The sequence below is a fragment of the Uloborus diversus genome, chromosome 6 (genome assembly GCF_026930045.1).
Source record: "Uloborus diversus isolate 005 chromosome 6, Udiv.v.3.1, whole genome shotgun sequence".
Classification (NCBI taxonomy): Eukaryota; Metazoa; Arthropoda; class Arachnida; order Araneae; family Uloboridae; genus Uloborus; species Uloborus diversus.
The window spans coordinates 87,565,830-87,581,745 of NC_072736.1; the positions used below are offsets into that span (position 1 = coordinate 87,565,830).

Consider the following 15,916-nt stretch of genomic DNA (forward strand, 5'->3'; position numbering starts at 1 on the left):
CTTTTCTTCAGACTTAAGTGATTCTTTACAATTTTATAACCAAGTTGTATTCTTCTTTTATATATTTTGAAATTAACTAATTGCTTATTTTTCTTGCATTTCAAAGTTGTTTGTTACAAAAGCAATCTAAGATTTTTTTTCTTACGTACTGAAATCATTTGAAATAGTTAACTTGTGTACTTAAGTAAATATCTTAATTTTTTTATTGTTAAAATGCTGTATTCATTCATTAAAACCTATGTTCTTGATTAGAGGAAAGCTCCCTATGCAAGGGCGCCCGTATGCAAAATTTTAAAGGGGGGCTCAAAAATTTCCCCCATGGTTAAGCAGAATATTTTCCCCTTGGAAAACGATTTCAGTACATATTAGAGATATTAAAATTTGACATTTTTACTAACTTATTCATTAATGGCTGGAAAAGAAAGTTTTATATATTTTTGCAAAGAAAAAAGCAATAAAAGCAAGGAAGTTCTCATTTCCAAGAGGGGGCGCACTTGTCCCTATGAATGAATGTCAAATGGTTTCATCTGTTTTGCATAAATGTCAATTAGTTATACAAGAATAACTATATTACTTCTATTCTTTCACTATTACTTGTTATTCTTGCAACAATTATTATACTGTTTGAAAACTTAGTTCAAAATAATTTCAATTACTTTTTAGTTCTATCATAAATACACATATCTTTTTAAGAGTAATTTTAATAGTTTCTTAAAATTCTTATGCTAAGTGGTTTCTGGAAGTAAAGTATATGTATTTTTTTTAATTGATATATGATCTTTCCATGTAGAAAAATTTAATATACTGTTTTGTAGGATTTTTTTTCCTCAAAAAAGTTGATATGTTTTTTTTTTAACCATTTTATTAAAAAAGTAGCATCTTTTTAAAATATATCTTAAGTTCAACAACTTTATACAACTTGAAACGTTTAAAATACTCTATTTTATACAAACATACAATGGATTTCAAGTAGAGCAAAGAAAGGAAACCATTATCATTGGTAATGTAAATCAGGGAAATTTGAGGAACCTAATCAGGGAAAAGTCAGGGAACTTGTTTTCACGGTTCCTGTCGCCACCCTGTAGTATTTATGAACCAAAAAATGCCTTGTTTCCTAATCTTCTCCAGTAGCTGAGATGTAATGATTGAAAACTGCAAATTGACTTTATTTGTCATATCCACTCGCATAATTTTTAATTTTTTTCTTCAATTTGTCATTATTTAAAACTGGAATGCAAGATTAGGTCACTTAAGGATGTGTACAGACCTGAAATTTTGTAGCAACTGGTCCATTGGAACATCAACGTAATTTTTCAAAAACCCTTGTATAAGTCTCCCAAATTTTCATCTTTCAATGTTGGCAGCTGTGAAATATTGAAAGAAGGATGCTGTTATATAAAAGATTAAAATTACAGTATGGGAACATTAAATCTGGAATGTTGGGGACCACATCCTTTCAGGTTTTGACATCCTTTCAGGTTTGAATAGTGAATACTCGCCTTCTATATTTGTCTTGTTTCCCTAAAATTCATGCTAAATTTCTTCTATTTTTTGATCAATCTGAATTTTTCATTATGCTAAAACTGAAGTCTGGGACAATTTGCAGTGGCTTTTGCCTGCGGATGTTGCTTTTTATTATTATGCAATTAGCTGATCCGATACAATAAATCCATCCGATTTTTACTTAAAAAAAATGTGTGTGAAAGGCTTTGTATTACATACTTATAATAAGAAGTATCATAAACCGAAAGTGGATGTCAAAAAACTGCAGCAGAATGCTTGTTTACGCATAGCCCATGGCAGTGAGAAAACATTAAAAAGAAAGGCTCAACTGAAGTACTGGGTTTTCAACAAGTAATTGCCGACTGTAACAATTTTACACCATTAAAAGTAAAAAAAAAAAAAATTTTTTTTTTTTCCGAAAATACTTGTGGGGAAAAAGTGGCTTCCGGTGTACTGATACAATATTTAAGAAAAGTCATAAGAATCTGAAATGAAAATTATATATTGGGTAAAAGAGAGATAAAACATGAAAGGTAAATACAGGGCCTCAAAATTTTTCTTGTTATGTTCAACTAATATAAAATACTTTTTTATGCATAGTTTACGTAAGTAGCTCCATCAGTTAATTCCTGTTTTAAAATTGACTTGTAAAAGTGGCGATAGCAATTGTATAATTCTAGTATATAGTACAAGCAAAAAAACTAGACCATAGATCAGGTAGTGAAAAAAGTACTAACTTATGTTTTGTTTTTATAGATTCTTCAATGTTGCTTTTCTTTCTTTTTTTCCCCTATCCCTAGCGCAATGTTGAGTCCTATTTATTCTTCATCTTTCTTTTATTATTGATCATTCAGATTCAGTAATCTCATCACTTTTCTATACTATAATGACCAGTAATTCCTCTCATTGTGCTGCCTGTCACCCAAAACTCAAATAACATATCTTAATAAAACTTAAAATAAAAATGAACTGCTTATAAATCATTAGATACCAAAAAATTCTTATCTCGGTATACCATGCTATTCTTCAAGAAACTGAAATCATTTAACTGTAAATCAACTTAATTGTTCTTTCTACAGATATACTGAATTAGTTTCCTTTTCTTCATTCATTACAAGTTCAAGAAATCATATTAATATAAGATAGAAGTGTCAACTTCTTTTTGACTTTATTTTTATTCAGTATTTCATTGACTGCGAAATTAAAGATAATTCAGAAGCATTGTTAATTGAGGAGAAGTAGTTCATATCATCTATGGTTACTCTACTTAAATGGAAGTCTGCAATGTACATTTTTCAATTTTGTACGCTGTTTCATGCTAGATTCATCACATCATGCTGTTTAATGCTATAGATTTCTTTCAACATTTCAAACATACTGGGAGTCAAATTTCGCAAAGTAATGTGCCATTAATGGCTGCTAATCAATGCATTTATTTTATTAATTTTCATTTTGTTAATGCATTACTTGTGAAATGAAAATACATGCGTTATTGTACAAAAAGCGTAATAATTTATCTTAAATACTTCAAAGAATTTTTATGGAATAGATATGAATTGATGAGTCATGTTCTGTTGTTTACAAAATTGCATGCTGCGTATATGTAGCAGAGCATATTTCATATTAACAATTTTATATTTTAGACTATTGTAGTTTATATACTATTACAAATGCAAATTTTTAAAAATTATTTTGCGAAGTTTCGAGGTGAGTACGAAAAATCTTTGCTTCATTAATTTTTTTTCTCTTTAAAATGCATGACTATATTTGTTTCTACTTGTCTTAAATGAACGGTTTAGTTCATCAAAGGAAAAAATGTACGATCATTGATAAATTACTGACGTGTTAGCTAAAGTAAAGAAAAGAATTTTGCATTTAATGATTGTTAGAGATGGGTGAATTTTGGTTGTTGAAATAGTGATTTTTTTTCCAATGTTAGTTCAAAAGTTCACTTTTTGAAAATGCTTCTTTTATCCAACCTCATTTAATTTTTCCTTTAGCCTTCATCAAAAATTACTTCAGATGAAAATATATGCAAGTAGATAGCAGTATAGAATATTTAGGGACTCGTTCAACTTGAACAGAATTTCCCAAAAATTCATTAAACATACAAATATTTTATTTTTGAAGTAGTGGATGAATGACTTTCCTTGAAACCAATTGCTAATGAAAATTATATTTTGGTCTTATTTTGCTGGAAATTTTCTTTATGTAAAACAATAGTAAGTTATTTTTTAAACCTGTTCCCAGCCTTATTGAAACATTGGTAATTTGTCCTTACATGAGAATGCTAATTACAAATAAGGCTTTGTAAAACCAAAACTGTAGCGGATGATCTATGCAGTTATTAGCTTAGGTAGATGAGCTCCCTTTGTACTTTTTCATTCATAACTATAGGATATTACTGTGGGTTGACATGCCAAAAAAAACCTGAAGCTACAAGGATTTTACAATCGACCAAAAAAAGGGGGGGTTGAAATTTTCTTTAAAATCCTGGAAAGTGCTCGGAATTTTATCTTTTAATTAAAGTTGCAAAATTTAATGCCTAAATATTCAAACTACGAAATAATAACAATAAAATATGAATAAATTAGTAAAACAAAATATAAAATGGGATTCCTACTTACTATCATTAAAAGCAATATGAAATTTAATTTAGAGAACGTGAGACATATCAGTATTCATTGTTCTGTTTTTTCTTTTAAGGCCAAATGGATAAATGGTTAAGAGAAGTCTCTATTTTTCCCCCCTGTCATAAAAAGCCAACTAAAAAATTTAAAAAGAAATTGCAATTTGTAGCCATGAACTGCTCAAAAAAAAAGCGAAGCAAAGAATAAATACTTGAATCTAAAGTTTATTAAAACTAGTTTGCTGAAAGTATTTAAGTTTTAAAATTTTTAATGCCATTGGTGCTGAACTTTTTTTTTTTCATTGAACAGAATAATTATTTTCTGATTGTGTAACAAACGTGTCATTAATTTCTGCTACAAGCTAAAAAGGGATTTTTCAAGTCGTAACCCTACGCTAAAGTTTTAACCGTTTAATTGTTAAAAAGAGATCACAATGTCAATCGCTTATAAATGTGTTGGCCTAAGATTTAATCGTTGATAGTGGTTTTTGTCTCTATTTTTGCCATAATCTACAGATTGAAAAAAAAAAAACTGTCTAAACATTAAAATATCTCCAATAAATTATCAGTGATATTAAAAAATAGATAAAAATATTTAGAATTTTGTGAGGAATTAAGGATTGCAGCACAATTAACTGGATAACCATATAGTGTGGTTTCAGGAGGCATTTAAGGGGGTTACGATTGTAACGTGCAGGTTTTGATAAAATTAACCACCCATCTCTACATCTTAATTCACCTGCATTTGTCTTCTTTAATCTTGTGCTGATGTTTTTTTTAGGCACTGAAACAACATTATGCATGGCCTGTAAAAGACAATTTCAGAATCTTAACATGGGATGAACCTATCTTAAAAAATGACCTTCAGATCTTAGGTAAGACTTGTGAATTCATTTCCTTGCTTACTACAGCTATTAAACTGAACAAATCTTAATATGTTGTAGCCATCATGAAATTATCTTTTGTATCCATCTTATGAATTATTGGATTAGTGATTGTAATACCGGTATTAGGAGCTTATTTTAAATATAAATTTCTTTTTCGATGTGGCACAGTACCAAAATTGATCCATTGAAGTAAAACTTTGACTTAAAAAGCAAGAATTTATAGAACGTCGATGAATAAGTTGCAGAAAGATTGCATAGTGATATTTTCATTACTAGATGGTGTAATAAATCATACTTATGTGAGTTTATGTGAACCACATTTTTTAAATCTCTGTTTTTTTAGACTTGCCCTCTTGTACAAATTAATTTTAATGTATAAAAGTATTTGACTTGGAAGTAGAGCTATGAGAAGTTTATTCCAATAATCAATTGCAACTATTTTTTGATATTAAAAAATAGATATATTTGTCTCGACTGTTCTGAATTTAAAGAAAAACTTTCTTGTTAGTATGACAAACAGTAATTTGTTGTCATCGGTATTAGCATGCTGTTCTGTCTTGCTATTCAGTTTTACAGTAAGCAAAGATAATATTTATAATACCTTAAAAAATTGCAAAGAAAAAAAGACATAATCAGAACATATTTTCAGATGTTTACATAATTGAAAAGAATTTCGAAAAGAAAACTAAGAAAAAAAAAGAAATTAACCAGATCAAGTTCATTGTAAATTTCGATTGAAAAGGTTAATAAAAAGCAAACGCAAACCTTTATTTTCAAATGGTTTGACCAAATTCAGAACAACGTATTTGCGAAGATTCTGATTTTTAGGAAGATTTTTATCTTTACCTAGATATGGAAAACCATTCACTATGTACTTAGTGTCAGCATCTGCCGCAATCTAGAATTTTATCCCAAACTTGTCAGGTTTATTTGGCATGTATTGCGTAAATTTGCATCTGGCTTTTGTTGGAAGAGTTGTTCATCAACTGTAATGTAGGGTCCAGGTTTATAACAATTGATAGAATTTTCAGTAAACATGTCACAAAATTTTGAAATTAGACAAAATATGTCCATTTTCAAACGTTCTGATCTGGTTGTTTTTTGATTGAAGCATAAAAAATCTCGAAATTTCTCTAAGCCTGTCTCTCGCCATTGTTTTACAAAAAAAAAAGGACCCCAAACAGTCGATCATTAAACTGTCACGTTCTAGGCCTATTGCGCATATAAAATTTAAATAAACGCATCAATTTCTTCTAATTTTAGGGTCCATTCATTGTTGCCCAGCTGTCTATGAGCTTCTTCTGCACACATTTTTACGTGACGAACAGGCTTGGAGTAATCGCCGATTACGTAATCGTAATCTGCGTAATCGATTACATTTTTGTGTAATTGTAATCATAATCATAATCTGTCAATGGGACACTCGTAATCTTGTAATCGTAATTTTAATCAAGTGTTTCTTGCATAATCGTAATTGTAATCTAAGTTTAGATAATCGTAATTTTGTTCTGTAATCGTGTAATCCCGACTTGCTGAAAGTGAAAACTTTCTAGTTGCGTTTCTACAATGCTATGCAGACGATGGGATCTGGACTGAGGAAAAGATAAGACTTCAATAGAAACGTACAAAGGACTAGACAGCAGAGCCTTTAGGCCCTGCTGTTAAAAGGGCTCGTTGGCGAAGGGTCATAAACATGCCGCATCTTAGTGGGTTTTGTACCCTGTAGGTGTCATTGACAGGAACGCGTCCCCAAGTTGGATTGATCATCAATTTTCCTTTTCATCTGTGAATGATAGACAAACAAGCGGAGCTACCGCCTCGGAAAGAGAACAATATCAACAGTGCTGTACGAACACATGTTTTCGTTTCGACAAAGTTCTAAAAAAACAGTTTTATGCCTTTGATGTTTTTTTTTTTTTTTTCTTTTTTTACTTTCATTGGCGGAAGAGGAGTAATTTTGTCAAAAGAAGAGCGAATTTGGATTTGCACTTCAGTGCTCATTCACACGCACTATCTTAGCGGTTCTTTGATTTTTGTGATGACATCACTCTGGTAAGTGATTTTTCAAAATATTTTCACATCTAATTTAATCTTAAATTTATGCTTTATATTTCAATGCTGATACTTTTTAATAGGTATATAAGAGAAAAAAGTTTGCATTTAAAGATTTTAAAAACATTAGTTTTAACCTTTGTAAAAACACTTGTTTTTGAAACGGAGATATAAAAATATCATTATAAAATGCTTATGCATGTGGGGGGAAAAATAATGCCTGGAAATCATAGCAAAATTTATTATACTCATTTTTACTTTTTAAAGTGCTTTCCAATTATATTGCTTTAAGAGTGTTCAAGCACCATCTTGAGGATCTCCTGACCAAAAATTTGCAATACTTTAATACGACAGTAAAAAGCTGTTGTCAGCACTAACTTCTAGAATGAGTCCCTATGAAGAAACGGAAGCATTTCAAGTGGCTTCATTTTTAGACCCAAGGCTCAAATGCAACTGGTACGATTCAAGCACAAAAAATAAAATAAAAGAAATTATCAAGGAAGAAATAATGTCAACAAAGACTGTCATAACATTTGCACTGAATTAGAAGATGAGGACACAAAAGATGTGTCACCAAAACGAATGCCGGACATAACGTCCAAATCCAAAACGTCCACGGACATAACGCCTGCAAAAAAAGGGAAATTGTTCGCATTTTTAGAAAAACCAGCCAGCACTTACAAAAATAATAATTCCTTAATACAGGAGAAAATCGAAAGCGAAATAAATGCGTATGAAACTAGCGCACCAAATGAGCATAATATTGATCCCCTAGAATACTGGGGATCCAATATTCATGTATACCCATTACTGAGCAAAATTGCTCCCAAGTACTTGTCAATTTGTGCATCATCTGCACCTGTTGAGCGGTTATTCAGTATTGCCTGAAAGTTTTATACCTCACAGAGAATGAGGATGAAACATGATACATTTAAAGCATTGGTATTATTAAAATGCAATAAAAAATTGTCTTGATTGCAGTATTTGTTTTGAACATTTATTTTCCTATCATTTATTTATACTATTTGAATATATTTTAATACTATGCATGTTTTGCAAAATTAAATAAAAAGGTTTTTTTTTTTTTCAAAAAATAGGTTGAATTAAATAATATTATAGCAAATTGTAGAGAATAGAATGTAGAAATATAGTACATAAATTTTAGAAACTGTATTGGTTGCATGAAAAATAATAATGAAAATTTAAATCATGTACAAAATGCATTATAATGTGGCAAGTCATTTGGATATAGGACACCTAATTACCTGTGCAGGATATATGGTCAAAATAGTTATGTAACATTTAAAAGCACAATCAAAAATCATAATTTTTTTAACTATGACATTGTTGCCGCAAAATAATAATGAGAATAATATAGTATATGTGTGCATGTCATTTCCTCTCACGAGTCTGTAATCGTAATCAAAATCGTAATCGGCACATCGTAATTGTAATCGATTACATTTTTGACGTAATCTAATCGTTGCTGTAATCGTAATTACGTTTTGCAGAGTATTATAATCGTAATCATAATTGTAATCTCCTATTTTTCAAGCTGGTAATCATAATCGTAATCGATTACATTTTCTCGTAATCAACTCCAAGCCTGGTGACGAAGCATACTTTCATTTATTAATAGTCTCCACGAGCTGGACGCAAATTCATCATCAATGTTTGTCTTTGTGTACTATGTCGGGCTGCAAGCTTCTTTACAAAGATCACGTTGTGAAATTCTTCCACAATCGTTAGAAGAAATAATTTTCCATTTTGATCCCTCTACCCCAAAAATTTCTCCATTTTCTATCACTTTTGGTGTAATACTTGGAGATTTTGCTTTACGCTTTTTTCCTCTTGCCTTTGATGTTACATATTGGTTGTTGGATAAGTGATTCGTATCATTGTCAGATTGGGTCACAAAATCAACAGATAAATTATCATCTGACGATTCATTCTTTCTTCAATGACGGGGCATTTTCTGCGTTAAATAAGTCAGAGTCATAATTTTCATCTTCAGGCTCATTTTTCGACAGCTCTTGCATGCGTGGAAGAGCTTCCTTGACCAAAAGCAAATGATGTTTTCTTGACATTTTTCTGCCGAGACAAAGAATGGTTTGCAACTAGCAGTATAAACGCAGCTCTGTCAGATAACAAAAGAAAGAGATAGCTAATTTTTCTTACCAGTAACCTGTCTTGTTCTATGACTTTGACCTATTTAACCTTCAGTGCCTGCTGTAGGTCATTTTCATACCAATTGGCGAGCACTTTTGACTGATACCGATTCCAAGAATCGTTTCGTTTTGCATCTACTAAGCGAAGGGTCATTCTGACCCTTACTGCGGTTTTAGGTATAAGAATTAATGTCTCGAAAATAAAAAATTCTGAATTGCTAATTCTTTTACAGGTTAATACTTATACAACTTAAGTAAAAGTCAAAGTGTCAATTCATTCTGCTTGTACAATTTCTGAAAAAATGGAAATGAAATTTGATTTGGGACATATTGACCCCTATGGCAAAAATATGCCTACCTAGGCATGATTGGCCCCAAAATTGAATCCGCACTGCTTGTGGGTTCACATTTATTCCAAATTTCATCTAACATCACCTACATTACTTCCTGAGATAAAGCACTAGCAATGAACAAGAAAAAAAGAAACTGATTACTACCAGCCCCTTTTGAATTATTAGCACTGAAATTGAATTTGCTCTTGTACCCTCTAATATCAACCTGTCAATCAACTTTTGTTTCATTCCATCCATTACTTCTTGAAATATAGCAGTCACAAGCGCAAGTAACAAGAAAAAAAATTCGATTGCTCAACCTCGCTTTTGAGCTATTGGCACCAAAATTGAATCAGCGCCTGTAGCCTTTAGGGTCAACATATGGACCAAATTTCATTTGATTTCATGTAGTAGTTTTGCTGAAAAGTAACCACATAAAACTGGTCTGAGACGGATATTTTCCAAAGCACTCAGCCCTCCTCAAAACGTGCAAATCTGCCGAAATTGGAAAATTTTCACGAAACTTCTTCGAAAACCTTTCTAGAACTGAAGTTTGAAACTCCTAATTTTTGCTTCAACATAAGAACAGTTACTGCTTTTGTACATGAACTGGAGAACTAACCCTGGCCCTTCGTGTGTGTGTGTGTGTCTTTTTTTTTTTTCCATTGTTTCTGCCTGTTCTGTGAACATGTTTTTGTTTTTTAAAGTAAATTATACTTAAATTGTTCCTGTTTAAGGTTGTAAACATGAACAATTTTTATTTCAATAAATTCAATTTTCAGCTGCAATAATCAATCATTTCATGTTATAACAATTTACAACAGCACTCTTAACTGTTGCCCCTTAAAAGGAGTTTTAGAGTGGGACAGAAGGGGGGAGTGATAAATAAAAATGGCAGAAATGTTTTACTTTGTGATGATGAAATATTAATTTTGAAATCACTTAGTTCATTTTTTCATGCCAACAATATAATAATTTAAAAAAGAAAAATTTGTATCACTATATTTTTTAATAATATATGAACTCATAATAAATGTCATTGTAAAAACTCTCAAGCCTAAAAAAAATCTGTAATTTTATGTAATTAATTTTCAAGAAATTTGTATGAAGTTGTTGCATTGAAGAGTTGTATGCTATAGTTTATTGCAAGATGTATGTAGGAGTTGTACTACATATAATCAAAATGAGAATCAAATGTTTGGCACAGGTATAGTCCTGCTGTCATTAATTATTATTTGTGTGAATATAAAACTTTTTTAAATACTCCACAAATTGGATCTGGAGCAAGCAGAATCTCGATAAATAAGGTTCCACTGTACATTTAAATTTTACTCTTTTTTTTTTTTTTTTCATCCTGAAGCTCTTCTCCATTTGGTTCCTAATGCTGTTGTACGCCCTAGCCATGTAAAGGCCATGCTCAAGTAATTGATTTAAAAAGGAATTCTGTGCTCAAAAGCTAAACTAAATTGCATAATTAAAAACTGAACTATTTTACTTTGCTGTTTGAGGCTCAGTTTTTAAAAGTTGCTTGTATTCCATAAACTTAATCAAAATTTAATAAGTAAAACCCCTCTAATGCGGACACTAACGGTACAAATTTTTTTGTCCTTAGAGGGTTGTCCACAGTACAGGTTTAATAATGGTTTTTGCCTTGAAGTCAGGGGAATCAAAAATTGTCCACATAATAGGGGTGTCCGTTAGGAGGGGTTTAACTGTATTGGTAGTTAAGAAAAATATTTGATGTCTAATTTGAAAGGTTGTATACATAGATATGTGCTGTAATAACTGAATCTGCTTTTACTTTTAGTTAATGCAGCATTTTTATTGTTTAATGCATAAGGACTTTACAGTTGGAAACATCTTTAATGCTTTAACCTTTTAAATTGTTTTTTGTAGTTCATTTGAGAAGCGTAGACTGCAGTCTTCTTACGGCGTGGAGAGAAAAGTTTTTCAGCAACTGAGATCGTAGAGGATCTAAATAAGATTTTATAACTATACTTGATCTGCTGTAGTTCATTTATCTTTCAATGAAAGGCAGTTGAAGCAATAAAGTTTTAATAATTTGATTTGTTTTTTCTTTTCATGACACTCCTGCTGTTAGTATCCGCGGGCTGTCTGCACCAATTAAATCAAGAAGTGATAAACAATGGAGCCAGTAGTACATCCCCAGAAATATAAATATATACATGAATGCTGCTTTATAAGCATATCTAAGTTCATTTTTAGTCATTAACTAGAAAATCACTGGTCAAGTAATGACAGGTGAAAATTGCTTCTACATTGAGCAATTGCCTGTTTGGTGATATTTTATAGTTGAAATTTAAACCCTAAAACCCAGTGGATTAACCCTAAACTCTAATAGATAGCGTTCATTGTTGGCCACTTTTTCATTACTTCATTCTCCAATAATGAGTCTTACCCGTAAAACAGTTAAGAGTTAATCAACCGGACACAGTTCAGCCTTGTCAAAACAAAGAATTTTCCTGCATGTCAAACTCGTGGCCGCCCGTGAAGGCGGTTTGTTTACATCTCATAATAGCTCTACCGTGAATAAAAATTTAAATTTTTTTATAATCTATTTAAAAAAACAGTTAATTTTTACATGAAATACTCCAATACATCTCTAAATTAAAATTTTATATAGTTCGAGTTTTAATATCGACACAAATAGTTCTTAAATAGTAAACTAAATTAAAATTCATGCATGACACATTAAATATTATATTCGCAATAAATATATAGATAATGAATAAAAATGAAAATTTTTAATGGGTAAAAAGAAAATACACTTCAAATCATAATGCAAAAGAAAGTACGAAATAAAAATTTTGCTTACTGTAAATTGTAAAATGATTAAGACAGACGGGAAGTGCATATTTCTAATTCATAAACTAATAAATATTTTGCAATTTTCACAGGAATGATTTACAGTAGTATTGATTTCCTTTGATAAAAATACAGACAAATGCAAAAAATAAAGATGGAAAAAAATAAACCAATATTTAGCCATATTTCTAACTGTTACAAACAAAAGAAACAGCATACATTTTTGAGAAAAAAATCACTCTAATACCCAATAATAATTACAAAACATCTGAACAATTGAAACAAACTAAACAATTGGTATAAAAGGACAATACTGATGCATATATTTCAGAGTAAAAAATATTATTAGATTTATCATGAGTTTTCTGTGAGTATTTTTTTTTTTTTTTTGGAGAAGTTATTCAACAGTATGTTATAAATTGTTTGCATAATATTTCTCAAAATCAAGAAAATGGTGTGAGAGCTAAGCTTGTAATGGTCATGTACCACATTTCTAATGCATGGCTCGCTACTTGTTAAAAAGCTTTAATTCATTTTCATTTGCTATAAATTCCTCCAAAAAAAAAAAAAACCACAACATTTTAAAATACATTTATACAAATAGAAGCTGGGTTTAAAAGAAAAAGTTGGTGTTTTTCAAAAGTCACGATTTCATGTATCTATTAAACTGCACTCTTCAGAGAATTCATATTAAAAAGCTCCTTGAAATTTTAGTTACAAAAAATAATCATTTACCAAAGTGAGGGTAAAAAGCTTCGTCATTAAAATCGAAAGTAATAAAGTGTATTACATGAAAAAAACAAATAAAAATGTGTACCTTTCAATAATAGAGTACAGTACCTTACAGAAATAGAAACTGCTTTAAAAGTTAAAACAGTTGCTCTTTTTAATGAACCGCGATCTAATGTATATATTAAACAGCACTCTTCAGCCAATTCATGTTAAAAAGTTCCTTGAAACAATAGTTACAAAAAATAATCATTACACAAATTGAGGGCAAAAAAGCTTCGTCATTAAAATCGAAAGTGATAAAAATATGCAGCATGAAAAAACATACATAAAAATTGGTCCCTTATTCAAGTAAAAAATCCTTAAAATATTATTTAACAAATACAGTAAAACTCCTCTAATACGGACACTAACAAGACAAAAATTTTTGTTCGCAATAGAGGGGTGTCCGCATGACAGAGGTTTAATAATACCTTTTAATTTTACCTTAGAATCGAGGAATTAAATACTGTCCACAAAGGAGGGGTATCCGTTAGGAGGAATTTTACTGTATTTATTTTTATTATCAATTCTGCTTAAAAATAACCATTGGTAACCACACTTACCTTCTTAACATTTTTTAATCCAACAGTAGTCGCTTCAAACATATTTGGAGATGTTAAACATTTGAGACGTGAAATTTTCACCACCAAAGTATCCCAACGGCTTATTATGTAAACTTGACGAAACGTAACGATTTAGCACAGTCGAATACAAAAAAGAAAACATCAAGTCTCCATAAAGACAGTTGATAACATATTCACACATTTGGAATAAATATTACTTTGCTATTTGATACTAAAGGTGTGAGATGAAATACAATATTGCATCCGCAACGAGCTGCTACTTGAAGTCCACAACACTGTTTGAACAAAAGGGATTTTCCCGCTCAACGCCTGCTTGAGGTCACGTGACATCGATTGCGCCATACAGCGCGTAGGCCTGATATATAGAAGGCTGCATTGTTGATGACGTCAGCATTGCTCGATTAGCTATTATATACTAGCCACCTGCGGCGACCAGCTGGTCCGCCTTTTTACGCCAGGGGTGCCGCCTTCGGCGGCTGCTTGAATAAATTTCGTGGCGATGTCAATCAATCTATATCTATCTATATCATTAATAATTTGAATTAAATATTTTCTAGATCTGTCTCCAGTTTCGTCGTTTGGAATATTTTTAAAGGAGGGGGAGGGGAGACACAAACGACGTACTCTTCATGCAAATTTGGTCGAAAAATAACAAAATGCACTTCCACTTTTATGTGAAGGCATTGTTTTTTCAAAGTCATGGTGTATGTGGGGGAGGGAGGGGGCATTGACATCCAATGTGCAAGCAGCCACCTACGGCGGCTGTTTGGCTAACTTGTCATTTACGTTTTTACTTCAAGTTTGCCGCCTTCGGCGGTTGTTTAAATAAATTTGGCACCAGTATTAATCAATCCATCTCTATCTCTTTTTTTTTTGTGCCATTCACATTTTTACGCCAAGATTGCCGCCTTCGGCGGCTATCTACCTTTACAATCTATCTCTACATTTTCTTATCCATCTCTATTTATTTTGACCTCCTCACCCATTTCCTAATAAAAACAAAGAACACTCAAAAAACCGCTTTTTTTATTTAAGTAGAGCAAAAAAAAAAAAAAGCTCAAATTCCCCGTAGTGTGCAAAAAGTAGCGTTTGACAAAGATAAAAAAAAAATCTCGCTGTTTTTATTGAATTAATGCGCACAACTATGAAATGTAACGTAATATAGATACAGCGAAAGGTCCAGCTTGGGGGGGGGGGGATGGAAAAAGAAATAAATGCAATCCCTAAATACAACAAAAAAACTAGTATGTTGTGGCCATCACGAAACTTTCTTCTATATTTTTCTTTTTTTTTTTTCTGATCCCTCCCCATGCTTGACGAGGAAGCAATATTCCCAACAAAAACAAAATTACACATGCAAAGACGACCATCCCAATGACTGAATTATTCGCAACTCCAACGAACTATAGGGGGCACTGCAGTCACTGTTTAATGGCGGAATTGAAAACTAAAACAAACGCATGTGGTAGCGAAGAAAATGCTAAAAGTGTTGTGATTTTTGTTCGTATGTATGATTTTTTCGCTTTATTCGTTTGAAAAGATTTTTCAAAGTCTTGTGGATATTCTGACCCATATAGAAAGAGATTAGAAACCAAAAAGTATTACGAAAGTAAACAATTAATGTAGAACACACAGTAAGTTGTTCTGAAGCAGCCATTTTCACGATGTTGAATTCGGAATTCATAAATTTTTGGTTCGCTTCGAACGGCATTTTCATTTTGTACCGTTTTTTCTATACATTAGTACATATTAAGTTCAGTTTCGTGACATTTCCAGCATTTGTTGACATTTTTGTCACATAGTGCACATACGGGGCAGACTGTCAAGAGTAACGTTTAACACTAGATAATTTATTTCTATGACTATATGATTGGATATCCAAAGAAATCATGCATTTAATTCATTCGTCATGGAAATAATTTACCTGATATGCGAAATCTTGTCAAGATACATTATTCTTTCACATAATTTTAAAACCATAACACTATAAACAGATTTTTGGCGAACTTTTATTTTTTATTGTTCAAATTCTTAACGTTCTTTCTGGATTTTTCAATCTGTTCTGCGATAAATATTTTCAAGAAAATTTATTTGCATACTATCTATTTCAGTAGGATACTGTAGTAACAAATTTTATTTAAATCATTTATGTGGAATTAGGTTA

General features: G+C 31.2%; 1 protein-coding gene across 1 annotated transcript in view; it reads left to right on the plus strand.

Moving 5' to 3' along the window:
• Nucleotides 1-11,610, plus strand: part of LOC129223840 (RNA-binding protein 4.1-like) — a 36,544-nt gene extending 24,934 nt beyond the window's left edge. Inside the window, exons 8-9 of the mRNA XM_054858205.1 lie at nt 4,914-5,007; nt 11,468-11,610. Of these exons, the coding sequence (XP_054714180.1) occupies nt 4,914-4,920 (7 nt within the window). The 3' untranslated portion in view covers nt 4,921-5,007; nt 11,468-11,610. The remainder of the gene's footprint in view (nt 1-4,913; nt 5,008-11,467) is intronic.
• The last annotated feature ends 4,306 nt before the right edge of the window (nt 11,611-15,916 follow it).